General features: G+C 38.2%; 1 protein-coding gene across 19 annotated transcripts in view; it reads right to left on the reverse strand.

Annotated features, from left to right (window-relative positions):
* The window catches only part of SUPT20H (SPT20 homolog, SAGA complex component), a 34,420-nt gene extending 7,529 nt beyond the window's left edge, over positions 1-26,891 (reverse strand). For 3 of the 19 annotated variants that reach the window (XM_071737839.1, XM_071737816.1, XM_071737776.1), the window contains exons 1-21: positions 26,779-26,868; positions 25,762-25,827; positions 25,147-25,244; positions 23,801-23,836; positions 23,277-23,335; positions 23,125-23,191; positions 16,291-16,420; positions 15,580-15,683; positions 14,945-15,061; positions 14,778-14,831; positions 13,806-13,945; positions 13,516-13,672; positions 13,378-13,434; positions 12,327-12,398; positions 10,591-10,748; positions 9,508-9,540; positions 7,370-7,487; positions 5,344-5,452; positions 4,938-5,102; positions 2,890-3,202; positions 1,644-1,798 (exon numbers count right to left, since the gene is read on the reverse strand). In XM_071737839.1, coding sequence (XP_071593940.1) covers positions 1,644-1,798; positions 2,890-3,202; positions 4,938-5,102; positions 5,344-5,452; positions 7,370-7,487; positions 9,508-9,540; positions 10,591-10,748; positions 12,327-12,398; positions 13,378-13,434; positions 13,516-13,672; positions 13,806-13,945; positions 14,778-14,831; positions 14,945-15,061; positions 15,580-15,683; positions 16,291-16,420; positions 23,125-23,191; positions 23,277-23,335; positions 23,801-23,836; positions 25,147-25,149 — 2,047 coding nt within the window. In that variant the 5' untranslated portion in view covers positions 25,150-25,244; positions 25,762-25,827; positions 26,779-26,868. Of the gene's footprint in view, positions 1-605; positions 753-1,643; positions 1,799-2,889; positions 3,203-4,937; positions 5,103-5,343; positions 5,453-7,369; positions 7,488-9,507; positions 9,541-10,590; positions 10,749-12,326; positions 12,399-13,377; positions 13,435-13,515; positions 13,673-13,805; positions 13,946-14,777; positions 14,832-14,944; positions 15,062-15,579; positions 15,684-15,998; positions 16,063-16,290; positions 16,421-23,124; positions 23,192-23,276; positions 23,336-23,800; positions 23,837-25,146; positions 25,245-25,761; positions 25,828-26,778 lie in introns of those variants that run through there. The other 16 variants (XM_071737830.1, XM_071737800.1, XM_071737898.1 and 13 more) reach the window with 13 other exon arrangements.
* Positions 26,892-27,892: the final 1,001 nt, after the last annotated feature.

Below are 27,892 nucleotides of genomic sequence, written 5' to 3' on the forward strand. Positions count from 1 at the left end.
GGTCGATTGAGCTTTGAAAGGACAGAACTGGAATTAGAAGTGATTCTAGGGAATTGAAGAAAGGGTCCAAAAATCTGTAATATTGAATAAGACAAATGAACAAGTACAAAACCGTAACTGGCTTTGGGTCTATACAGCAAGAGAGGACGTGAGAAGCTACAGCAAGTCACAAACATATCCAAATCACCCACATCACAAACTAGAGAACACACAAAAGAAAATAACCTCTTCAAACAGTTGACATTTATAAAACTCACTGTCACAAGATGCCGTAGATGCCAAAAACATAAACGGGTTGAAAACCCAATTAGATAAATCCACAGACTAGAAGTCTAGCACAGGATACTAAGCCCAGAGATCCACGTGGATAGTCTTCAGCTGAGAAAGTCTCAAAGCTGTGGAATGCCAGAAGAGGTAGAGCTGCATACGAGGGATGTTTCTCTTCACAATTCTGCCTCACCTTAAACTCTCTCCTAAGTATTCTCTAATGGCAACTATCAGAGACAGAATATAAACTGGACAGATTTTTGGCCTAAACCAGTAAAGCCATTCTTACGTTAATGTAATGCTGTTGTGAAAAATACAAATAAAAAATAGGCAGACCTCATCTGGGGAAATGTTAACAGGAATGTTGTGAAAGAGATGAGATGCATTTATTCTGCTGTGGTCCAGTGTGGTAAATCAGCCAAGCTCAGGCTTGTGTCCAGTTTTGGTTATCACATTTTAAGAAGGATGTAAGCAAATTGGACAGTCTAGAAGAGAGTGACAGGATTGTGAAAGGTTTGAAAAATACGACCTAATCAGAAAGAGAAGACAAATGTGGGACATGACAGCATGTTTGATACTTAGAAGGTAAAGAGAAAGGGTGAACAACTATTTTTCATGTCTGCAAGGAATAGGAGAAAAAAAAAAATTCAATTTGCAATTAAGGAGATGCATTACAATTAGAATGAAACATTTTGTACAAATAACGAACTACTCCATCCAAACAGCTATTAAGGGAATTTTCTTTAGTGTAGTTATTTAAAACCAGTTTAGATAAGCATTGGTTCCGTCTGGTTTAGATAGATTTGACTCTGCCTCAGAGAGCAGTTAGGGATGGGTTATCTTGACGTCTCTTCCATACTTCTGATTTCATAATCATACATTTGGGTTTTTTGGTTTTTATTACTTTTCAGAAAAAATAAACTAAGAATTTAAGTGCTGCTTAAATTAAGACTGAGGCCTACAAATTTACATAGTCATATTTGAAGGTGATGAGGAACTGATTGTCCTACTAGAATAAAGCAGTATCAGGGATCAAATAAAATGTCCTGCACATGTGAAAAAGTGATTCTGCTTTCTAAGTTTAGTCATGCTTTTTTTTCTGGTGGTCACCAACACATCTGAATTTGGAGTTTCTCAAACTTCCTACTGAGCACACCAAACCATCCATGTTTAGAGTACATTTCCCCAGTCTAGCTCCCTGAAAGCACACAATCACAAACACAGCCTACATTGCAACACAAGAATGTCTGTCTTGTTCCCAAGCTGTCAAATACACAATCTATTCACACAATGGCCACTTCCATCCATTGTTCTCACAACATTTTTTTTGCATTGTCTCTGTCAGCAGAGTGGCTTTTCAACATATTCACACTAACCTGCTTGAGAGGCAGACTGCATTGCAGCGGGCAGCGCACTTGGTACCAGACCTCCTGATGGTAAAATGCCACTCAGATTTATACCTGCAGGGGCTATGGCACCAGTGTTGCACCCCAACATAGGGTTTGAACCACTCATCAGTGTCTGTGATCCACTGTAGAAGAGGAAAGATAAAAAAATCAAACCCAAACGGTACAAGAAAATCTGAGTAATTAAATTTTTTGCCTCCTGTCTCATGACAAGTAAATCAATTCTTCGCTATAAATAGGATTATGGATAAAGCATCAAGGTTGCTTAAAAAACATTATGCCTAGGGTATAAGACATATGTAAATTCATATTCTTGGCATATACACTTTCTTTCATTCTTACAATCTATGGAAAAAAAGGACCCGCAAGTGACCCTTTTATTCCAGAAATACTGAAAAATCAACAGATTTCAAAATGGTTGTATTACCACAAAAAAAAGTTAAGGAACAGCTTTATGTTTTCTTCTTGCAGTATAAAGAAAAAGATGTCTCTAATTAATTAACAGGCATCAATTACTGAACATCCTGGATGACCAATACAAGTGTCTGATACTTGCATTGAAGCACATTGGGTCTTACACTTATCAACTTAGACTGTCACAGAATTTCACTTAGTCTAAAAAGCAGATCATGTTATATACCATACGATCTGTTACAGCATAGTTTTTTTTTTAGCCACAAAATAAGTTTTCTGGATCAAAGAATGTTTAACCTCAGTGTTTCTTAAAGTTGTTTGAAAACAGATTTGTTTTCTTGTATTTTATGTACAACTTCCAATTAGAGGCATTTTAGTATCAAGTCTTTTTTCATTTGGAGTGGTCTGCATGATATCCCACCCACATATCTCTGATTAATTTAAAAAATGTTTTCAATCTTAAAGAGCTAAACCTGAGAGACCACTTAAACTGGGGCTAAGCCTCATGAAATTCAGCTGTATGCATCCAAAAAGCTGAAATCATGATTTTCTTGACAGACCTTTTCAATGTTCTGATAGTAGGTGCCTTCTATTGGAGAAATACAAAGCATTTCTAGTGGCTCCTCACTTTATAATTACAAGATAAATGATGTTTTTGTATTGAGGATCCTGAAAAATATCTATCTTAATGGATGCTGGACAGGCTGGCATCCTCTCACACACCCACACCTCTCACCCCACTGCCCCAACAACCAACCCATCCAGGGCAAATTAAGAAACCATCATTAACAAAAAAACTTACCACACAGAGCCCACTACATTGATGAAGTTAAGTCCTGCAGGGTTTGCCATGACCTGGGTGGAGGTTGTTCCTGTAGTAATGGATGTTACCATGGTGGAAAGAGGAATGGTCATTACAGGCAATGCCTGGCTCAGAGACATTTGTTGCTGAGCAAACGGGGTTAACAAAGTGGGCTGAGGGGTGAAGCCTGAATCTTGGGGAGTAGGGGTGGCAGTAGGGGTAATAGGAGTTGAGCTCTGAGCATCAGGAGGGTGTGGGGTCGATGAAGGGGTGTTGGTTGGAGTAGGAGTAGATGGTTTAGGAGTTCCAGACCCTGCTCATTGAGAAAAATAAAAAATGCTAGTTTGTTATAAAAGGCCAATTTTTTTTTTTTTTTTATAATAAGGTTAATGGAATCTTATTTAGCACTGTCAATTTGTTCCATTTTTTTAGACTGCAAGTGTTAATTCCTATGCGACATGAGTGTTGCAGCACACACTCATTGTTAAGGATGTGGTATAATCATACAGAAAACCCATTTTCCATGCTTAATTTCTTAAGCTGTACACTTTTTTTTGTATCCTCCATTAAGTTCTTCCCTAATTTATCACACATTGTCATAACTCCACTCAGAAATACTGATACCGAAATAAAACGATTTCTTAGTGACCATTTTAACCTAATTAATGCTTTTGTCCTAAAATGTTAAACATCTCATCTATATGCACTCCCTGCACTATAGCATGTTAAAAACATATGGAAAACAGTATCAATGAAGAACATAGAGTATTTCAATAATTGTGGGGTTGATCTAAATTTCATTAGATAGCTTAGCTCCCATTTGACAATTTTGATTTAAAAATTATAAATTTTCAAATATTCAAGAAGCAGAGGATAATACTGCATCAATAAAAATTACTGTGTAATTCCTTTTGCTTAAATGTAGCATGTATGGCTATTTTGTTGTGAATGCAGTTTGCACAGTTTATCAACAGAAAAATGAAACAAGAAACCCAAAAAGCTTGAGGTGGTTTTTTGTTTTGTTTTGTTTAGCTTTCATGTCCTGCAGAAAGAAAGGAAATAAACATGAGTGTCCACCTGCTGGGAACAGACCCTTGAAGTAAAAACTGCAAGCAGCAGATTTGCACTTTCATAGCACTATCATAAAAACACAGTAAATATGTTAGAAGAAAACTTTTGTAGTTTTTTTTTTCTTTGTGCAAAACAAGAAGGCAGAAAAATTACAAAGTTTGAGCTATCCAGATTTTAAGTACTTTTATGCAAAAATGATATTATAATACTGTGCAGGATTCTGAAATGTGCAGTATGCAATTACTCATAAAAACCTGAAAAACTACAGCTATGATTTCTCTTTCTACATATCTGTTCATGTAATGTCTTAAGACGCATATTTATGATCTATAGCTATGTTTAGAATGATCTTGTCAGTTTTCATGAAAATACTTAAGCTAGGATGTCACTTATTGAAATTTACATTTTAACACCTGAGAATATGGTGCTATCATCAGCAGCATCACCACCACACTTGCCATCAGCAATGATTTGTAAAACAGTGTAGGAGTGTTTTAAAAAATCATCTTATTGTTTATTGTATCACCACCTTGGGACTGATCAGATTATATACATACATAGAGATACAACTGCACCAGCTCCTATAACATTTAAAAAACCAGATGCTTAAATTATGTAAAGGCAAACTGATCTAACATACTGATTTTACAGTTACTGGAGGAAAGAAATCTACACTTTGGAATTTTATCTTATCACATCATCTACCAGCCTTTCATAAATGAGATCATACTAATTGCATAAAATGTATTAAACGTATACACAAAGGGTGCATACATATATACAGAGAAAACAAACACAGTTACAATAAACATAAAATACATACAGTGAACAAGAGACCTGCCTAAAGCTGCACAACTTATACAATTTAGGGTACACTGTACACTTATGTTTCATCATTCCACAGGTTAAGGAGTTTATCTCAGGAAGCATTTATGCAAAAGCCTAAGATTTAATGGAGAATTTAGGTCGTGACTCACTTTGTGAAGAGCTTGCAGGAGACATGGCAGCTGAAGAGAGCATGCTAACTTGATTGAGATCCATAGATTGTTTCCGAGAAAGACCAGAAGGCTTAGAAGGAGGAGGAGGAGGAGGAGTGGGGGATTTTAGATGGCCACTTGACTGTTGTGGACTAAAAATATTACCTGAAAAAGCATAATTAAAATACATTACTGTTCTGTGATTACACATTAGCTTGAATATTTCTCAGGATAAAATTTTCTGCACAATATAATCAATATAATCAGGAATCAACAAAATTATGCTCTTTTCACAGATGAGACACTGATTTTTAATTTTTTATTAAATCTTTACTAAAGGGATATAATGTCATGTTACAATAGGCAGAACACAGAAAAGGAGATGCCCAAGTCAATGAATAATTACCTGAAGAGCTACTTCCTGAACTTGAAGGTAATTTGATGGGAGGAGGTCGGTGTTTTACACCTTTCCCCAATACAGAAGACTGTACAGAGCCTGATATACTTTCTGGCTGCTAGGAGGAAAGAGAAATTAACACTACCACAGCAATAATGTGAGCTTGCACATATTTGACAGAAAAGACAATTAAATTACTTTGTGTTAGACTTCTCAAAATCATGACAAAATTCCTTTCTCACATTTCAGATTTTGATCTATTTTAAAAACATAACTTACGACTGAGTCTTCACATAACATGCTCACCACCAAGAAGGAGCTTTGAAGTGTCAGTAAAATTTAAACCAAGCAGAAAAAAAGAAAGAAAAAAATAACTAAGGAGCTTCACTTTGCTCTATAATTCTGAATAGCTTCTTAGTAATTTTCACAAATTCAAGTGTGACCAGTACATATCAAATAAAAGGACAATTTGGTCTTACTTGCAAAACTACATCATTTCATTCATCCACTTACGCCCACTTATCAAGTTGCTTGAATTTAAGTTAACTTCAGTTAATCAGGTCTGTAACTCTCTGTCACTCACAACAGATCCATAATCCCTAATTGCAATAGCTGTCAAAAGACTTCACATTTACACCTATAGTCTATATGTATTTTACCTATAAATGAGGTGACCCATAAATGAAAGCAGTGTCTAAACAAACACAGAGTTCAAAACCTAACAAAATTAGAAAATGAGGCACTCATCTCTCTCTATATCTATATATATATATCTATATTTATCTATATCTATCTATATATATCTATACTTATAGGTATATATAGATACACTCATATATATGTATATATATACTTCAGGAATACTGAAGTGCTGGAGGCTGATTACATGTGCACTGGCTAACAACTCTGAGCATCCACCATTGTGCAAAATCAACTTTTTTTGCTAGATTAGCTTCCATGAATTCTCAGCAATGAGACATGACTCCTTTCCATGTTTCTAATGTCTTAGAAAAAAATCTTTTGAGAAAAACTGTAGATTACCTTTCTCTTCCACTATTAAAAACTGCTTTCTTCATTCTGAAAATAAAGTCCATTCAGAGGAACAGATCACTGAATAACCTGACTAACTTTGCTCTAGCTTTTTTTGGGGGGGGTGTACTTGGACAGCTGGACAAAATGAATTCCAGAAGTATCTTTCCACTCTTAGTTATTCTATGATTTTAATACATATATATACACACACAGAGGTGCCTGTATTTGCCTCTATGTGTGCACACACATACACAAACACTCATACTCCTTTCTGCAACTTCTGGCCTCTGCATGCTCTTGTTCTGACTGCCACCACAAAATACCTCTTTGAGAGCAATGTTGCTGCAGTTTAGTTTAGAAGTATGCATATTTAGGGGAAAGATGCAAAGAAAATCACCTAATGGATACCAAGTTCATTCACTGTTTAGAGCCTGAATCTGATCAAAAAGCAAGAAGCAGCAAGTAAAGCACAACAGACACGAGAATTTGGGAATGCAGGAATTTCTGCTGGATGTGTGCATCCAAACATATGCAAGGTTTTGATGTGGTGGTTTTTTAATTTTTTTTAAACTTTTTGTCTTCAAACTAAAGAGAAAAGATAAGAAAAAATGCTCAGACACTATATCTGCTCCTGCATTTACTGACCTGTAAAACAAAATGCAAAGCATTTCACTATACTGTAAAGGATTCATCTGAACAGGAGCTAACAGAACCTTGGAGCTAACTCTACTTTACGTGACTTAAGAAAAAAAAAATAGGTAAAAGTCACAACATTTGAACAGTGAAAACAGAAGCGCTCTCTTCTAGCTTTCCTAATATGTTTTGTAACAAAAAACTCAAACCAAACCAAACAAACAAAAAAAAACCCCAACCATTTAGGAAGTCATTCAGAATGAAATTTTTAGGTTATTTTACTTTTAAATGTGGGTAGCAAAAACTATGCTAATAATTCAATAATCAAGTGCAAATAAAAAGACCAAAACAGTATAGGTGGGTAACTCACTTCCATTTCCTTCCCTGGAGAAAGATGACTAAGATTGACTGATCCACCTGAATTATGAAACATTTTCACAGGACATTTAGCTTCATTTTGCACTAACTCCTGATACTGGTTCACCACTCTGTAACAAACAATGAGAGCATAAAATGATCAGGAACCCTGAACTTCTAGAATAGATATGTATATATAAACACATAATTGTATATATTCTATAGCCCTATATTGCTTATTTTATACCTATGTGTATATTATGTAAGTATATATCTATATAAAATAGACATGCACATATATAAGGCAGCTGTATCTCTATATAACTTTCTACTTCATGTTCCTGGTCTCTTTTCTTCAATGTATTCTGTTTTAATCAGGACTTTTTTTTCTAATGCAAAACATAGTTGTTTAAGAAACAAGTCTAAGAAACACTCTTGGAGAAATATTTAAAACTAGACAGAACAGTTTCCTTCCAAAAAGAAACTGCAGCTTTTTGGGATATCAATAATAGGAGTCCCATTCCCTTCACATGGCTACAAACTATAAAGCTGTGTCCTCTGCCTGCACTCCCCCTGCAAAGCAGGCAGTTTTCCTTCAATTTGTGTGTCTATGTCAGAAGAGGACTCTGAAAGCAAGAGATGAACTTAAGAGGTCCATAGTGTGAACGTACATCCAGGAACCAGGTATCATATCAAAAGTGATCACTTTTTGAGTATCAGAATAGTAAGGTCTTAAGTCTACGAAACTAACGAGCAATAACATACCCATGAATTTAAGAATCAATAGCATCAGGCAAACAAGTTTAAAATACTGTTCTACCAAATCAAATATATCTCTCCTAATTTGAGAAAACTAAGTTGAGAGAATGATGTTTTATAAACATGAACATGCTGAAATGTTCAGCATGCTGAAAATGACCTGAAAATCAAGCTGGAGACCTGTTGCTGCTTTACATCCTGAATGCTTTATAGTCTTTCTTAAATCTTCATAGTCATTATGGTCTGAACCTCAATGAAAAACTTCTGGTATATTTCCATTAGTTTATACCTAAGTGCAATGAACTACATTTTGGCATAGCACTGATCCAATATTCTGCTACATGACTAACAAAAAAAAGGTTGTCCTGCCATCCTTCCTCCTCTACTGCTGCTGCTTCTTCTAGTCCCTGAAACTCAGCTGCTTATTTTAATGGAAGGATTTGTACAATCCAGAGGCAAACATGATCAGGACAGCAATACCAGTTAAAATTAGACCTCTGTAGTATTGGTTTACTTTCCAGCCAACCCCCAATTCAGTTTACATCACAAATACCAAAAGTCTCAATCAGCACTGTCAGCAGGTGAGAATATAAGCAAAGAGTTTTTAAATCAAGAGTATCTATTAAGCCACAGAACATTATTATAGATTTTTGACCAAATCAAGGACTTAGTTCCCTGCCAAACATATAAGAAGTGGGGGAAAGGAGACTGTCTAAGACCTATGGCATGTACATCACATAAAACAACATAACTGGCTCTGACAGAGATTGCTTTTTCAAGATTCTGTTCTCAGATGCACAAAGAAACTCAGATATCCAGTGTGATGCTCACTAACAAACATTTGAAGAAAAATGTTTTTTGTTTCCTGAGCTATCTCAGAATTGTACTTCATCACTCTACAACTAATATACATTGGGAAATGCTTTTTCACTTGCTTCTCTAAGAAAGCTGAATAAAGTGATGAATGACACATAAAAATAAATTGTATAATATACAAGTCCTAGATTACAATTAAAGTTCAAATGAATAGTTTTCATGATTGCTAATTACTGTAAAAAATGTCAAAAATTAAGAATGTAAAAAATTAAATCCTTCTAAGCAGTCTCAGACTTTTGTCATTACATGTATGATCAAGAATAATTGTGCAAATAGTTGTAGCAGTATGCTTGAAATTTAGGTAGTGTGACAAGCTGCATTCACATATTTGCTTTCCTGTTTTCCTTTTTGTTTATTAAGTATAGAAACTGAGCACTACCTCCTATTTCTTGCTGTGGGGATTAATTACTCACCTGTTCTGCATCTGTTTTCATAGCTACAACATTAGCATTTCTAACTGCTAAAATTTATTATTTTACATCAAGCTAAATGGTTCTAAACACTATATTAATTTACCTTTCAGCATCAGTCTTCGAGCCAATAAGGAACCTGCAATGTAAAAGGCATAATACATTTTCAGTCATGAATTGGACAAGATGAACATATTTTTATTATCACAAAACTTTGAACAAATATCAATGCTGCTCTTTTAAAGCTAATTTTACAGCAGACAAAAATGTCTTCTGCAGCTTTAATGCTAATTCCCAGCATTATTACACAATTTTAAGGCAGCACTGCTTCCAGGAAGATCACTACTAAGTGCTGGTTTTGACCAGGATAGCTAATATGGGCCTATGTTTGGGAATGGTGATGAAAACAGTGTTGATAACACTGGGATGTTTGTATTATTGCTGAGGTAACAAAATCTCATAGCAACTCTACAATTTGAGTTCATTTGAGCCTTTTTTTTTTTTTTAAAGAATATATAAAATGTAAAAGAACATACATATTTAACATAAAAGTACACTGAAGAGATAGATGATGGTTGCTTGAAAACAGTTTGTTTGGGCTTTTTTAATTAAAGACATTTTAGCTGAATTTTTCAAACAGAAGACTAAAGGACCTGCCATATGGGGAAAGGCAGAGAGAACTGGGTTTGTTCAGCCTTGGGAAGAGAAGGCTTAGGACAGAACTTATTACCTATGTAACAGTACATAAAGGGTTGCTACCAAGAAGACAGAGACTCCCAATTTACAAGGAGTCACGTGGAAAAGACAAGGGGTAGGGGTAATGGGTATAAGTTACTTCTGGGAGATTCTGATTGGACTCCAGAAGAAAGTTTTTCACCATGAAAACAATTACATCCTGGAATAATGTCCCAAAGAAAGTGGATGACTGCCATACATTGGACAGTTTGACTATACAAGACTCAGCTTGACAGTGTGCTGGGCCACTTAACTTAAACTATATTTTTACCTAGAAAGGTTGGTCTAGATGATCCTTGATGTCCCTTCCAATCTGACATGATACGATTCTATGAAATAAAACCTCTTAAAACAAATTTCTCATTCTAGAGTATTCTTATGTCTGAAAATAAGTAATGTTTGCCTTCCTTCATCTATCAGATCATAGCACAGTTTAAAAGAACATGTGACTTACTGTGAGGGAGTTAATAGGTTGTCATTTTCCTCATCACCTTTGAGTGTCTGGATTTTACCATAGTACAAGGGATTGCCAAGAGACTGAAAAATGGTCAGTTTTGTTTTTTGAAGCTGATTACCAACTTCACATTCAAACACATAATCATCTTTTATATCCTAAACACAGAAGAAAATAACCAAATTAAGTCAAACAAGTAATAACACAAACAGCTAGTAAAATATGCCACTTTTATCCATCACAGTAAGAAACACTACGAAGTTTCTAAAATGCAACTGATTCTTATCTCAAAAGTGATTTGAGAAAAAGCTATCTAAAGAAATGAGAGAAAAAAAAAATCTCAAAGAAATACAAAACCAAACCCTGAACAATCATATTGGGGTGTTGGTCAGCAGCTGGCTGAATATGAGCCAGCAATGTGCCCAGCTGGGAAGGCAGCCAAGAGCCTCCTGCCTTGTATCAGGAACAGTGTGACCAGCAGGAGCAGGGAAGTGATCATGCCCCTGTACTTGGAATTGGTGAAGCTGCACCTTGGGTACTGTGTCCAGTTCTGGGCCCCTGGCTAGAAGACATAAATGTGCTGGACTGTGCCCAGAGAAGAGCAACCAAGCTGGAGAAAGGTCTGGAGCCAAAAGCCTGATGAGGACCTTCTGAGAGAACTGGGGTTATTTGGTCTGGAGAAAAGGAAGCTGAGAGAAGACCTTATCTCTCTCTACAGCTACCTGAAAAGAGATTGTAACAAGTGGGGGATCTGTCTCTTCTCCCAAGTAGCAACAGGACAAGGAACCAGGAGACCAGGAGAGCTTTAGATTAGAGATCAGAAGAAGCTTTCTTCACTGAAAGGGTTATCAAACACACTGCACTAGACTGCCCAGGGAGGTAGCTGAATCACCATCCCTGGAGGTGTTTAAAAGGCATACAGATGTGGGGCTCAGGAACACAGTTCCTGTACTTGTACAGTTAGGTTAATGGTTGGACTCTATGATCTTAAAGGTCTTTCCCAACCAAAATGATTCTGTTGTTTTGGGAAAGGCACACTGGGTAAACATATATAGACAGCTTTATGTAAATTACGAGAATGCAAAAAGTGTTTTCAGTAAAACACTGGAGATGAAGATTAGGTTCTATGGAAAGCTATTAATTTTTGCTAATTTGAAACAATGATGTGATAGATACTGCTAATAAAGATGAATTCTTTGTAATTTTGGAGGCAAGATATGAGCTGATCTATGGCCAGACATATTAAATGATTACCTCTTACCAAATCATGTAATGTGTCAAAAAACCTTAAGATTCCACCACATGAACACTGAAGAAAGAATTTTTCATAAGAATTTAATACTACTTATTCCCTTTCTAAATTTAACAGATTGATTTTAGCAAAAGCTCTGCTCCATCAGTCTTTGAGTGTCTGAGTAAAGAAAGCAATTTGTGGAGCAGAGTACTGCTGCCTGTAAATTATTGTGCTTTCTTCCCTGTACAGAAACAGCATATGATACTTGGGAGACTGAAGCTGTTTTTCCTGGTATTGCTGCAAAACCTGAGGAAATTACAAGACTGATTACACAGCATGCTACACTATGAAACTACAAGTATCTATTGCAATCTTTTGTGTCTAGATAACAAATGGAGGATTAAATTGCAGATGGAACACAAGCCCCACATTTTATTTTATTCAAATAAGAGGTATTTTAACTTAAGACAGAGAAGGTTGGACAAAGGTCTAAACTACTCACATGTGCTGGCCAGACAGTTGGCTGTGAGTCATCAGGCTTGATAGACTTTTCCACTTTGGCATATTTTTCCACCTTAAAAAATTGAAGATATCAGAAAAGAAAGAACAATAATCATATTGGGCCAGTGTTAAAAGTCAACCTACTAGTTCCTTGTTTTTAAGAGTGACTAACAGTCTTCAAAAGTGAGCGCAAGAAACATACAAGGATAGCTTGATATTTTGTAGTGTCCCCCTTTTGTGTTACACATTCAGAAAAAGTGAACTGAAGAATCTTCAAAACTTTACATTTCTTATGTTACACCATATTTTGTTTTTTAAATGTAAACTTGTGAAATACTGCTTAAGGCCGTTATGTGAAATGTATGTGAAATTTCACAATACCAGTAACTCCTAAAGACTCTTACTAGGTCTGGTACAACACCTTTGAAGTGCAAAGCGAAAGGTTTGTACAAACTTACAGCATCATTTCATACATAATACACACTCTCTTCAGCCCTATTATGTCCAAAGCTAAAATCTTTTCTAGTCTACTGAGTTCCTTCTGTATGCTAGTAGCATGGGTTTTGGCAGTGCCAGAAACAGGTAACTTGAGTGTCCCTGGGAAAAGAATCCAGAGAGTGATCAGAATTTCCAACTAAAATGCTTGTATAAAAAGATTACATTACTGAAAATAGTGTCCCATAGTATCATAACCTGTAAAAAAGAGGAACTACCAGGCTGAGAAGTGACTGATTTTTAAATAATTTCCTTTTTCTAATTTTTGTATTTTCAGACAACTTCAAATAGGTGTGCTCATTGAACCCAGAGATGGACAATACTAAAGGTCTGTTTGCACTGTTTATCTCATGCAGATTATCATATTACAACTGCAATATATTCCAATGTAGTTTAGCTTGTGTTTATATATCACAGTACAGAAAAACAATTAAAAATGTTAAAGCTACTCCCCACTTCTTAAAGGTCATTCTTTGACAATGGATGCTCTACTCCTTCATACAATGCAATGTTCAATACAATTCCTAGCAACTGCTGATAGTAACAACTGGACTTACATCCACTTCAGAAGGTGCAGTCAAGTAGCAAGGGTTCTGTTTCCACATATCTACGCACTGGAAGATGAAAAAGAAGTACTGATGATTAAATATTTTTCACAGCTAGAAGCACACCCATCTGTGTCTCAGAACACTTACATTTCCAGCTTTAGAAATTTTAAGGTCATATTGCTGGGCTCCTTTCCTCTCCTTTCTTTTCTGTAAGTAGTCAAGTAGTCTGAGCTGAGGTGGAGTGGGATAGTGAGCTACTTCCTGCTGTCTGTTCAGAGATGACCTGGAGTACCTTTTGAAACACCTATGAGGAAGTGACAAGATAAGCTGAAGATAAGTGACAAGATAAGTGAAACCATAAAAATGAAGTTTCCCACTCTCTGTGTGGCAAAACAATTTAAATGTTTTCTATTCAGTGCATTTACACTGAGAAATACCGTTTCATGGGGCGAGTATTCATCTTCTGCTTGTTGTACAGGAGTCTGTTTGTAGTACAGGTCACTGCTATTGAGGGATCAAGACACAAAGGCTCTGCTGTAGCCAAAATAAGTTGGCTCTCAAGTAAGAGTTTGTCCTCCTGTAATATACACAGCTATTAATAAATGTAAAAAGGAGACTTTTACACTAATGAAGTTGATATATATCTATGCATACGTGCACATGAGATTAAAGAAAACTGAAAGAGATGTGTATGAGTATCAGTGAAAGAAAATATTCAACAGTTAAGATTACTAAAAATCAGTATGAGTTAGAGAGCTTTGGGTGGGGTTTCATACAGGGAAACAAAACCTTCTGAAAAGAAGGGGGGAGTTGTGTGTTTGTGTTTTCTTTGTTTTAAACACAGTAGTAGTGGCAATGAAGCCCACTGTCTATCAGTGATTTATATCCATGGACTGGAGATTAGTGCCATCTACCTGGAACTTCAGGTAACAACTTGAAGTGGATTTGAAATAAACCCGAGCACACTGAGTACATCATGATATTCAGCATTTAACCAACCATAACTCTACAACTGCAGTTACTTAGAATTTTATTAGCTATAACATCATAAACAACAAAATTATCCTAGAGAAGCAATTGTGTCATTGGACTCCAACTGCTGTTCTCAGGCTGTATGTTTATGATACATGAAGCAAGGTAAAATTAGAGTAACTCCAATACTGTTAATGTGTATTACCAAAAATTAAGGTCTGTGCCTACAAAACTTGTAGCAAATCCTATTGTTTTTCTAACAACAGTTGATTTGGTAGCTCTCTGGAGCATGTACTAAGCTCATCACTGACAGTTTGAATTAATCAAACAACAAAACCAGTCCATTTATCACATTTTATTAAACAAATATATTTTAAAATTATTGTATTATGTATTTACTGCACCACTATGAAGTTTTAATGAAACTGCTAACCCACCTGTGTCCATTTGTGGTTGTCACTTGTTATAGAATGCACATCACAAATTAAAGTCTAAGGAAGAAGACAATGATAATTAGCTTCCAATTAAATATATGTGCAGTACTAGTTTTTAACAAATCTAGGTACTACTGTAGCACCAAGGACTGACTTAAAACAATTCTCACCTGCATTGTAGGACGCAAGAGGATGTGTTTGCTTTGGTATGTTGGAGATTTCATGTTACCAGACTGCCTATAGTCACGTATTTCTGCTATGACACATCCACAATGAAAAATATTAACCTAGTTGAAACAAAAAGCAAAAACTTGGAAACAAATATTTAACAAACTGCCTCAGCCCCTGCCTCCAGTAAGAAGTTTGTTACATATCATACAACATTCAGTGATATTATGAATAAAACTAATCACTAATATTGTCAGACCAGTGGTCTGACGTACCCTCACACACCTAAAATACAAACTTTAAACATGGGTTTTTCATGTTAGCAACGTAGTTTTAAGAAGTTCCCATGTCAAATATTTCAAAATGACAAAGAACAAAAGGCATTTTGCTAGAGTACAGAGCTGAAGTTGTTGGGCAGCTTTAATCATGGCAATCTCTCTTCGGTCCCTTTCTCCCCAGTATTTATTATTTTTTTCCCCTATATATCAATAAAATATTTATTTGGAGCATTAGATATTACAGCTCCAAATAAACAAGTATTTTGTATCTTGTGGTTGGAATCACTCACGTGAAAAAAACAAATGCCTATCTCTGGGTGCAAAACATAAGCTCTTTTTTGAAAATGAAACTCTCAAACCTGAGATTTTTCTAAAAGATCAACCAAAATTGGTGGTAGCTCCTCTGCATCCAAGTATTCAAGCAGCTCTCCTTCCTCGTAAGGTAGCCGAATGGTCTCAGAATCTGTATTTAAACAAAACACACTGCTTTTCTTTTGACTTTAAAGTTCAAACTTCAACAATGTGAAATCTAAAACAAGCTTGCCAAACCTAACCAAACTGGCAATTTTTTTTTATAGTGTGTGATTTTTAGATTAATTTCTATTCCCAGAGCTTGATTTTTCTCTTATTGTGCCAAAAGGCAATATGCCTTTATAGCTTAATGGTATTAAATTGTTTGCTCCCAGCTGATACAATGCATGCTTTTATTACATGTCACAGTACCAGTGGCATGAAGAGGTGACCAGACTATAATGCAGATGCCTTTAGTCAGACCTACATTTAGGAAGCAGTGAAAGAAACAACTTGAGAGAAGGAAGCTGAAGTGAGAGAAACTCTGGAAGCTATGGGGAAATAAGAGACTAGGTTATCAAAAAGACTCTTAGCTACTAACTTACACTGCCTCATTAGAGAAAGTTACTGCTCAGCTTTATGCAAATTTTAATTTAAATACACTTTTTTTTTTTCCCACAAGGGATTATGTTAGCAGCAAAACAGTTAAGTGTAAGCAACAACCAATTCTAACAATTTATAGAGCATTTTAGGTATTAAAAAAATTTAAAAAATATTACCTGAACCATTTTTTCCCCTGAGCATAAGTGAATAACCCTCATTTCCTGGATAGAGGTTCACTACCAGACATGACAACGTCTCCTGCATCACCAGCTTCTCAAGTAAATTCACATTTCGCCTCAGCTTCTGCTTTAAAAGTAAAGATTGCTTATGAACATAATACTATAAGTATTAAGTAACAATAAAAACAGTTGCTAGAATATGACTATTTAGATTATTGTTGAAGTATGTAGCTAAATAAACCCACTTAAATTTACCTGAACTGTATTTAGTAGAGTGTATTACTTCTGTATTATTATAGCTCTATTTAAAAAAACAACACATCCATTTAATAAAAAATTGTAAGTTTAAAGACAAAACAGTTAACAATAAAGACCCTATGCTACAATTTTGTTTGGTAACACCAACAAATATTTAATGCTTTCAAATATTTCCAACAGAAGCAGATATTTCTTTCCAGGATTAAATTACTGAATTACAGCATTTAGAAGCTTCTTGATTACATTGCGTTGCCTGTATTTGCAGAAATCTGATACAGAAGCTGCAGAGACCATTACTTTTTTTAACTGTAAGACTGATGTTTCCACATGTAAAGATCTTTTAAGTTAATTACTATGTTTCAAATTTGTATCCTACAAATTTAAACATTTTTAAAGCCCCCTGAAAAACTTAATTAGTTCTAAACCTCAGACACTTTTACACCTATTTGGAGGGTAGATTTCATAGCTGAATAACAGGTCTGGGTGGAGCCATTCACTGGAAGTGAACCCTAGCACTGCCTGCCCAACTACTGATTTCCCATACACCTAACTAAGTAGCAGTGGGCTCTTTCTTTTTGAACAAAATTATCCTTCCAGAGTTATTGGGAAGACAGGAAGTAAAATAATTACTGGTAGGGGAACTGTTCCTAATAGAAAAATACCAAAACTCAAACCTCAAATCCCACAGCATTCTAATCCAAGAGATCATTTTTAACATGCATGTGGAAAAAAAAGGAGAAAAATATTTTTCATCTCCTGCTGTGTTGTTTTGGAACCACTATCTAAAGTTAACTCTTCCACATGCTTCATGTATGATGGTGACTACAATCTACTGCCTCTTACAATTTAGAAATTGTGGAAACTAACACAAAGGAACAAAGTAGCACACAAGTCCTTGAGAATTAATTGAGAAAGAACTGGGGGAGAAGAGGACAAAGGGGGAAACAGGTCACAACATCAGTAGGGACTACTCAGGAAAGCCAAATCCTCCTATAGGACTCTGCCCGTTATGCAAAGCCTTCTTCAATTAAAACTCCCATTAATCAACCCCTTATCTACCCCAGAAGAAGAAACTGCATGTGCAACTGCTTTAATTTCTAGACACATTGCCAAGTAGGGGATATTTCTATTGGGCTTTCACTTAAACACAGTATGAAGTAGCCTGAAGTACAGCAACTGCCATTTGAGCATGAAGTCCACACTGAACTACTTGGACATCTTTTCCCTTAAGAACTGAGATACTGTCATCTTTTGATGGAAAAATTCTTTTTCACTGTTAGACAGATTAATACTTTCATATTTAGTTATGCAATGGTATTAGAGGACACAAAGGAATATGAGAATGCTGTAAGAATTGATTAAAAAATGGATCATCAGGTTATATAAGAGGTTAAGAAGTTTGTTTATACTAAAGTTATATGTGAAAACAAAAATGCAATTTAAAAAGTAAAAAAATTCCATTCCTCTATCAGACAGAATTAATACTTCCTAGAAGTTGCTACTAATAATACTACTAACATCTCTAATTTAACTTTACTATTTTAGTGAGCTGAAGCTAAAGGATTGTTCAAATTAAGGGCATTATTCCATTAAAAGACAGGCACTGAGTAATTTACACTACTTAGTAACCACTTCTACAATTTGTAAATAAAATTCTCTCCCCCCTTTAATCTGACTACGCACATAAGAAATAGCAATGAGATTTATTTTTATGGAAGGTCTCTGCTGCTTAAACACCTCATAAATAAAATATGCAATGGTAATTCAATTGTAACTCAGTTAATCACACCACACTCTAAATTTATTCAGTGAATTATGTGTTAGTTTGATTTTCTAATTTTTAGGTTTTATTCAGTAATAGTTGGCCAGTTATAGTTTGGGTTTCTACTTATTTTTTGGGAGGGTGAGGATGCTGAAGAAGGAAGACTGGTAAAGGGGAGAGGACAATTACACAGGTCTAAGAACACTTCTGACAATGCATTCATATAACTTGAACTTTTAAAGACATATTCTGAACACATTTTAAAATATAAAGTCTTTCTAAGTTATTGAAGTAAATTAGCATTTTAAGGACAAATATTTCAACAAGCAAGTGAATTCACATTTCACTAAACATGAAAATGTTTTATGACTACCAAAATCAGCCTCCTCCTTTGAGCTATTAGATTCTGGCTGAGAGCTGCCATTAAGCATTAGCTCAGATCTTGTCTGGAAAGATTTTAAAGACCAAGGAGTGGCCTGAACTGTATTACATTTCTTAAACATTCATCACAGTATATTGCAACAGTTCAAATACCAAGCAACCAGGCCAGTTATGCTGCTGTGTTACATCAGCTACAACTCCAAACCCCCTCTGACTTCTTCCACAGAGGAGCAGCACTCCTCTCTCCTGAACACACACCAGTGACTGCATGAGGGCTGGGAAGCAGCACCCAGATGGCACACGTGCTTCCTTTTGCTCAAAGTGTCTTCTGATGACTACCACTGAATGAAGAATACTGAGAATTCCTGCATAACAAGACTGAAGTAGTGATTTTATGCTAAGTTGGTTAGTCCTCCATCAATGGCAATGAGCAAAATGTTAATTTAAATGCCTACTTTTCCAATAGTGCACCAAGGTTAGGCCAAATTATGACCATCCTTAACATGACAGGTTTTCTTGTCCCTCACTGTAGGGCCTCAAAACAATTTCCCCACTTACCTTCATGACTAAAAAGTTGGTCAAAACCCATTGACATAAACAGATCACCTTCACAAAAAAGGTTCTTGTAGCTATTTACTACATCTCTGTGAAATGGAAATCTAAAGCAACCATCTCAGATTCTTCCCTTGAATTTGGACATGTTTTATTGCAGCACCACTTTACAAATGGATACAAGGTGAACCTTGGAAAGTGTAATTTTCTCTGAGCTTCAACAGAAGTATTAAATATTTGCAAATTAACTTCATGAACAATGCTAAGCATTGCTCTTTCAGTAAGCAGAGAAAAATGAAGTTGAGTTTTGTATATGTAGACTGAATAATAAGAAACAACTCAGTAAAACAACTTAAGGGAGCATTGTATTTTGATTACAAAATCAAAGGGTTTGATTACAAAATCAAACTGAAGATTAAGACACACGTGATCTACCTGAACCAAAACCAGATCCTGGCAGAAGACTGCAAATCAATAACTAAATACAGTACTGTCAAACTTCAGGCTACTGTTCTAACACACTATTAATGCAGCTCAAAGGACCATGCAGGTCTCTAATGGAGGCAAGAAATAATTTGCTTCATAAGTAACCCCTAATGTAAGGTTTTGCAGGTCAACTTTCAGAAATACTGTGGTGAGCTTTTTAAAGTCTATTCTTACAGTCAACAGTTACCACACCTTACACACACAAGTTAGTTATATTTTCTTCAAGAACAGAAAGATGCATTCAAGATGATGCCTCACACAATTCCCCAAATACACTGAACCCTGCATATCATTCATCACCATTAGAGATTAATCAGGACAAAAAAACCCCTCACTGTTATCTGGCACCATTTGGATTTGGTTTGCTCATCATATTGTTAATTACTCATTCCCCACAGCGTAGCTCTCAGAAGCACTTCTATAGCAAAGCAGCAGATCTGTTTTACTATTTTGCACTAGTCCAATGGGGAACTCAAGTGACTTTCACTAAGATTGTTCTGAAACTGTCATTACTCTGAGATGTTTCCATCTTGCACACTGGTGCTACCATGTGCAGCTGTTAAACACCAACTGAGAATACATGACTAATCAAGCCTTATTTTTTAAATTTTTTTTTTTTTGTAGAGCCCCTCAGATTTACCTGCCTAGCATACAACCTTCCAGCACACAGGCCACATATCTGTTTACACATCTGTGTTTAAAACTGCTTCCAAAATTACTGCTTTTATTTTTATTTCTTTCAACTTTTAGGTACAGGAATACTGCACGTTTGAGTCCAAATGAAAAAATACTCTAGATAATCACCAACATAGTTCTCATCTCCCAAGTGTGCATTTGCACAAACAGAAGAGATACTGAGAAGTAACGAAGCTGAATGGACTTGACTAACAGATGATGGAAAATCAATTGGTCCTCTGTGAATTACTGTGGAAAAATCATAGAATCATAGAATTAGCCAGGTTGGAAGGGACCTCAGAGATCATCTAGTCCAACCCTTGACCCACCGGAGCAGTTGCTAGACCATGGCACTGAGTGCCACATCCAGTCTTTTTTTAAATGTCTCCAGGGACGGAGAATCTACCACCTCACCGGGCAGTCCATTCCATTGCCTGATCACCCTTTCTGTGAAGAAATTCTTTCTAATATCTAACCTAAACCTCCCCTGGCACAACTTAAGACTGTGTCCTCTTGTCTTGTTGAAGGTCGTCTGTGAAAAGAGTCCAGCTCCCACCTCGCTACAGCCTCCTTTCAGGTAGTTGTAGACAGCAATGAGGTCTCCCCTGAGCCTCCTCTTCTTCAGGCTGAACAGCCCCAGCTCTCTCAGCCTCTCCTCATAGGATCTGTGCTCGAGTCCCTTCACCAGCCTGGTTGCCCTCCTTTGGACCTGTTCCAGGACCTCTACATCCTTCTTAAACTGAGGGGCCCAGAACTGGACACAGTACTCGAGGTGTGGCCTCACCAGCGCTGAGTACAGGGGAAGAATCACCTCCCTGGACCTGCTGGTGACGCTGTTTCTGATACAGGCCAGGATGCCATTGGCCTTCTTGGCCACCTGGGCATACTGCTGGCTCATGTTCAGTTTCTTGTTAATGCAGACTCCCAGGTCCCTTTCTGCCTGGCTGCTCTCCAGCCACTCTGTCCCCAGCCTGTAGCGCTGCATGGGGTTGTTGTGGGTTGTTGTCTGGTCTTCCCTATGAACACTAAGAACCAGGATATAAGTGACCAAGTAAACTGAAGGGTAGAAATCAGGAACATGGAAGAGATGCACTACTATGAGAGCAAAGATAAAGGGAGAAAATTAAGGCTGAAGAAAATTATTCAGTGTCAATCCAAAAACTGCTTCTCAGTGGACAATTAATTACAAATAGTGGCAAAGGAACTTTGATGTTTCTGTACACTAAAACACCCCTAAGCTACATACGAGTCATTGGCCAAACTCTAGTCAGAGCACTATTTCCTTCTTCAGTTTTATTGTGCACACTAAGGGACAAGTAAGCAGTCATAGGACTGCTCATGGATGACATTTCATAATTACACTATCTTTTAACCTTTGCACCTTGATCTTTGAGCTTCTCATTTTCAGAAATTACAATACATAACGTTACCTGCATCTTAGTTCAGTGAATAAGGGCTCTAAATGCAAACTCTTTGATCATAATAAGCTTCCAACTCTTCTTTAAAAAGAATTTAAATTTATACCTAAATCCAGATCTACAATAATCCAGTTCATCCACTGCAATGTTATAACCCTCTCCACTACTGTAATTTTATTATAGTTGGGTAAATTTGCCAAGTGCCTTCTAGCTTAGCAACAACTACCACATCAAAATCCTTTTTTCCCAGATTCCAGTCTAACAAGCCTGATCTGCTCCCTGCTGCTCAATGTCATTACTTATTCACAACTGACACTTTAATCTTTTCAAGTCTGTAATTTGCTTAACACATTACTCACGTTTGTGATTTGAATCAGCATCACGTGCTAACTAAAACCAACTACATCAGAATCACCAAAAAGAACTGCAAGTGTTCAGTAACTAATATTTCGCTTCCATTTTTCTTCTCATAGGTTTTTACTTCCTTAGGAAGAAGAAACAGAGGAGATTTCACACTTGTTCCCATTCCTGTTGATAGTCACAGTTTAAGAATGCAGTTTGTGCCTGCTACACCTCAGATTTATTGTTGCTAAGCTCCTTCAAGCTTCTTTGTTAACACTGTGAAAAAGTTTCATAACTAGCAATTCATCAATTATTTGAGAAAAACTCAGAATTTTCAACAAAGCACAGATTCTGAAAAATTCTCTGCATTTTTTCCCATGACAGTCATGCTAAGTAATTACTTCTGAATTCAGTGATTGTGACAATACATGTGGCATTGACACTGGTCCTGAACTTGACTGCACCTGACTGCCGTGACACAGGATTAAATGAACAGGTCACTTGAGCCAGTCTTGGCCTTACTGTTCATATTCTATCCCTCTATTTTAATAGTACTGTTATTTAATAAATTTGTTAGACACACATCTACATTCTAGACCATTCTTTTGAAATTTTCTTTTCATATATAGAAAAGCATCTCAAGAACACAATCTTCACAATCCTCTGCCAGGACCTGGTTACCTTAAGAAACAGATTTAGGGTTACCAAGTAGCCATTGGCCTTTCCACCACCTTGTTTTTATTTCAAAATGAACTAAGATGATGCTATTGAATTTCACAGTTTAGTCCACAGAAGTCACAATAATAATTTATCTTGTAATGTTAGCCTTAGATAACTACAACAGTAACCAGACTGTTTTTTTTTAATTATTTCACTTAATTCCTTTTTCAAAAAAAAGTATTTCCTGAACTTGCCTGTTCAAGTAGCAATGAAATTTTCTCAGCAACTTCCACTTACCTTTATCTCAGGCTCTTTTTCACATTCTTCTATATATAAATCATAGAGTTTTTGAAATACTGATTTTCTGAAATTAAAAAAAAAGGCTTACATGTAACCAAAATTAAATCAAAGAAATGCTTCTTAAAGCTAAATACTGAAACTCTTACTACCTTCCACTGGATAAATACTTTCTTTTGGGAGGTCTCTGACGGGCACTTTCAATGATATACTGGAAGAGAAAAATAAACCAAAAATAACAATTTTCAAAGCAATTTAATCCTAGCTACCACACAGCTTCAGATCATTACCAGAGAGTGTTCTATGGATATAGAATGTAGTTAATGATTATGATACTTGACTGTTTCAAAAGTCTGCTAAACATCTGGTGCTCTGTACAGCTCTGCTTATGTCACAGCACAGACTTATTAGTTTTAAAGGGGAAAACTGAAGTATGGCATAATTTATCATTATTTCACCTGACGATGTTCTCAGTACAAGGGGTAGGAGACAGAAACATAACATAACAGTTTTTTACAAAACCAGTAGTATGTGTACAGGTCATGATTTTTATATACATATATATTTACATAACATGCTCTTTCACTGCTTTTCAGAAGAAATACAAAAATACAATATATTTTTAACTGCAAGACCAATATATCACGAGCAAACAAATAACATAGCTACTACTTACCTCTGCACGATCCAAAGCCAGTTCTAAAGCTTGTTGCTGCAAGAACAAAGGTTTTTTTAGAAAGTACATTAACAGTTTAAACATCCTTATACATAAAAACCCACTACAAAAACTCTTTTACTACTGATATGATTTTACAGCTAGAAGGTGGGTTAAAACAGTTTTTGGCACATACTAAAATTAGCAGCTGAAACCTCCTACAACTGCATAACAGTAATTAATCCCACTACCAAGTGTATATGCTTGTAATGTTTTGACAAATTATGAAGCCTTAGAACAATGAGGGAAGTAAAAAATGTAGGAATAGAAATTATACCTAATCAAAGTAATAACAAATATTAACCAAATTAATTAGAGATGAAAACTAGAAAAACTAGGCCACACTATTAAAAAAACAGAAGTGTTCTGGAGAACTTTCCACTTTTCAGTAAAATATTGAAACACTTGTAGTAGGTACTCCTTCCCACACATATATTTGTGGTGTTTCCTCAGTTTAAATCATCCCCATCAACTGTTTGGGAAAGCAAATACCTTTGTTCAAACCTAATACAAGGCATATAAACTACATCCAATACATGGCAGTGCTACTTATTTCATAGAACTACAGAACTGCCATGGTTGAAAAAGACCTCTAAGATCACCACATCCGACCATCAAAATTAATACTTGTGAGTAGAAGAATACTATGTGGATGCAGGATTTACACTTCATACTCAACTGCCTAACACCAGTGATGACTGAAAACACAACACACTAGCTTGATGTAATTTGTATGTTGTACTGGGCAGTGACTAAGTGTTTAGAAGTATTTACAAGTGATGAAGGAGGCCATGCCTGAAAAAAAAAGAAATATCAGAGCTCCAGAGTGGCAAGAAAAATATTTTTAAGAAAATAAGACACAGCATGGCCAGGGTTGGAAAGGACCTTAAAGATCATGTAGATCCAACCCTCCTGCCGTGGGCAGGGACACCTCCCACTAGACCAGGTTGTCCAAGGCCCCATCCAACCTGGCCCTGAACACTGGCAGGGAGGGGGCAGCCACAATCTCTCTGGAGAACCTGTTCCAGTGTCTCACCACCTTCACAGTAAAGAATCTCTTAAAGTCTAACCTAACACTAACCTCTTCCAACTTAAAACCAGTTCCCCTTCAATACTGCCAGGGGTGGGGGTTCCACTACTTTCCTGGGCAAACTGTACCAGTGTCTTACCACCCTCATAGTACAGAATTTCCTCCTATATGTAATCTTAATCTAATTTAAGCATTAATGGCATTCTCCTCATCAGCCAGATAGCTAGCAGGCTAGAGTGAAAAAGTAAGAAAATATTTTGCCTGAATTATAACTTACCATTGTAGTTGAAGGCAGGTGACAAAATGGCAAAAGAAGCACTTAAGAAGTTTGGAGCAGCAGGCAAAGAATCATATTTTATGGTCACACTTTGAGTACTGAAAAAAAAAAATCAAGGAGAAAAAAATCACTGAGAAACTAAATAAGCATTTTATTTAAATGTAACACTTCAGTGGTTAATTGTAGCTGAATTTAATTTCCATAGTATCATTTCCTCCAAAAGCAGAAACAAGTTCCATTCAGCATAAGCACAGAGGTTCCTGTTCTCATCACTACTCCAACTCTACTCAACCTGTTTACATTAGCCATATTAAATAATGAAATAAGTATTTGATTAGAATTATATAGCCAACTACTCTTTATTGCAGCAGTCCACTCAAACACCCCAAACACCACATCCACAGATGCACAAAAGGCTAGACTATTTAATGACAAGCAGTGAAAGCATTTAGTATACCTTATTAGGTTTTTTGTTTTGCTTTTATGAACGTATTAAACTATGGACAACAATCCCACCAGCAGTGCCTTCGAGCATTATTTTGAGATGTTAGTTTAATACTGACTCACAGTAGGGTGTAAACTATGCAGTGAATGTACATTTGTATTAGCACATACCTTAGATGTCCTTGCCTTCAGACATTATGTTCTTATGCCATGTCGTTTCTCAATTCAGCTAGACAGCTGTGTGAAAAAAAACCCAGGCTCAACCCCCCCCGATCTTTAAATTGTCTTTAATTTCATTTCTAACCACGATGATCTCAAAATTCAAGTCAACTTCTCTTTCCCACTTCAGCACTATAGTGCATCACTCTGCTTAAAATGTTCACCTAAGTAATTCCACCATACATAATTTTAATTTATGGAAATATTTCTGCTGCAGCTACATTTCCATAAGGCATAACTTTGACAAATGCCTTCCTAGATGTCGGGTGATATATGCCAGTTACCTCACATCTCCCTACAACTTAGCATGGAAACAATCGCAGCAGAAAAACATAACCTAAGCCACAGGGAGTTAGAGCCCCGAGCAAGGCTGAAAGCTGCTGGCTACTGGTGGATGGCGAGGTGGAGGGCGACAAGAAGCCTGCACAGAGATGGCCTAGGGAGGCGTCCAGCCGCGCCATCCCACAGACCGGCTGCTTTCCGAGCAGCCTCTCCGCCTCCGCCCCGCTTCAAGCCGGGTGCCAGCAGCAGGACACCGAGAAAGCACACAGCCCGACTGCGAGGCAGCCGCAGGTGTAAGCCCGGCGAAGGACGCGGAGCCGCGATCTGCCGGGGCCCTGCTGCGGCCGCCCCGCCGAGCAAGCAGCGCCGGGCAGGCAGCCGGGCAGGCAGCCGAGCCAGCCGCACCTCCGCGCCCGCCGGGGCTGCCGCCCGCTCTGCGGACACGGGCCTACCGCCTACCTACAGAGGGCGGAGAGCGGCCGGACGGTGCCACCGACCGCAGCAGCCAGACGGAAAGGGCCGAGCCGCAAGGCCGCGCTGCGGCCGGACCGAAGGGCGCAGGCCAGACCCCCAGCTCCTACGGTCCGCCCCGCCCGGCCCGGAAAGACGCGGTGGGCCGCGGCGACCCTACTACCCACCCCCTTCCCGGCCCGGGCGGGTCAGGCCCGGGACGCTCAGCGCCGTTACCTGCCGGCCTCCCGCGGGGCCCTGCCCCCCGCACCGCGGCCCCCGCCGCCCGCTCATCCGCCCCCGGCGCTGCCCACCGCGGCACCCCCCGCCGCTTCCGCCCCGCCGCTTCCGAGTCGCGGCCGGAAAGGGCGGGGACAGTCGCCATGGCGACGAGGTGGGTGAGGGTGAGGGTGGGAAGCGACACCCGGCGTCGCCATGGAGACGGAGGGCGGGTCCCTGAGAACCGCCCAGAGCGGGAGGCGTGCGGCAGGAGCTCGCGCCGGGGGCAGCCGTTGGTCACTGAGGGGATGGGGTGGGGGGGATGGGATGGGATGGGATGGGATGGGATGGGATGGGATGGGATGGGATGGGATGGGATGGGATGGGATGGGATGGGATGGCGGGATGGGATGCAGGGATGGGATGCCGGGATGGGATGGGATGGGATGGGATGGGAGGCTGGGATTGGAGGCAAGGAGGGGATGGGAGGCTGGGATGGGAGGTAGGGTCACAATGTGAGGCAAGGGCAGGATGGGATGTGAGGCAGGGATGGGATGGGATGGGATGGGATGGGATGGGATGGGATGGGATGGGATGGGATGGGATGGGATGGGATGGGATGGGATGGGAGGCAAGGGTGGGATGGGAGACAGGGATGGGATGGGAGGCTGGGATGGTAGGCAGGGCTGGGATGGGAGGCAAGGCTGGAATGGGAGGCAGGGATGGGATGGGATGGGATGGGATGGGATGCCAGGATGCGAGGCAAGGCTGGGATGCGAGGTAAGGGCGGGATGGGAGGCAGGGATGGGGTGGGATCCCGGGATGGGAGGCAGAGATGGGATGGGAGGCCAGGATGGGATGCGAGGCAGGGCCGGGATGGGAGGCAAGGCTGGGAAGAAGGTTTAGTGTTCGGATGTGTCAGCAGGCCAAAGGTTTAACACCACTGTGAATGATTTTCTTCATTTCTCAGTGGTGCCGCAAGGGTATGGGAAGATTTTTGATGTGTGAGTCCCAGGCAGCAGTGGTTGTGGCAAATGGTTTCTCTGAGGGCAGTGGGGAAAGGTTGGGTGGTGTGTGTGGTAGTAGCAGTTCAAGGGTACAGAAAGAATACTTGGTAAAGGTATGGTGGACA

This window comes from Heliangelus exortis, chromosome 1, assembly GCF_036169615.1.
Source record: "Heliangelus exortis chromosome 1, bHelExo1.hap1, whole genome shotgun sequence".
Lineage (NCBI taxonomy): Eukaryota > Metazoa > Chordata > Aves > Apodiformes > Trochilidae > Heliangelus > Heliangelus exortis.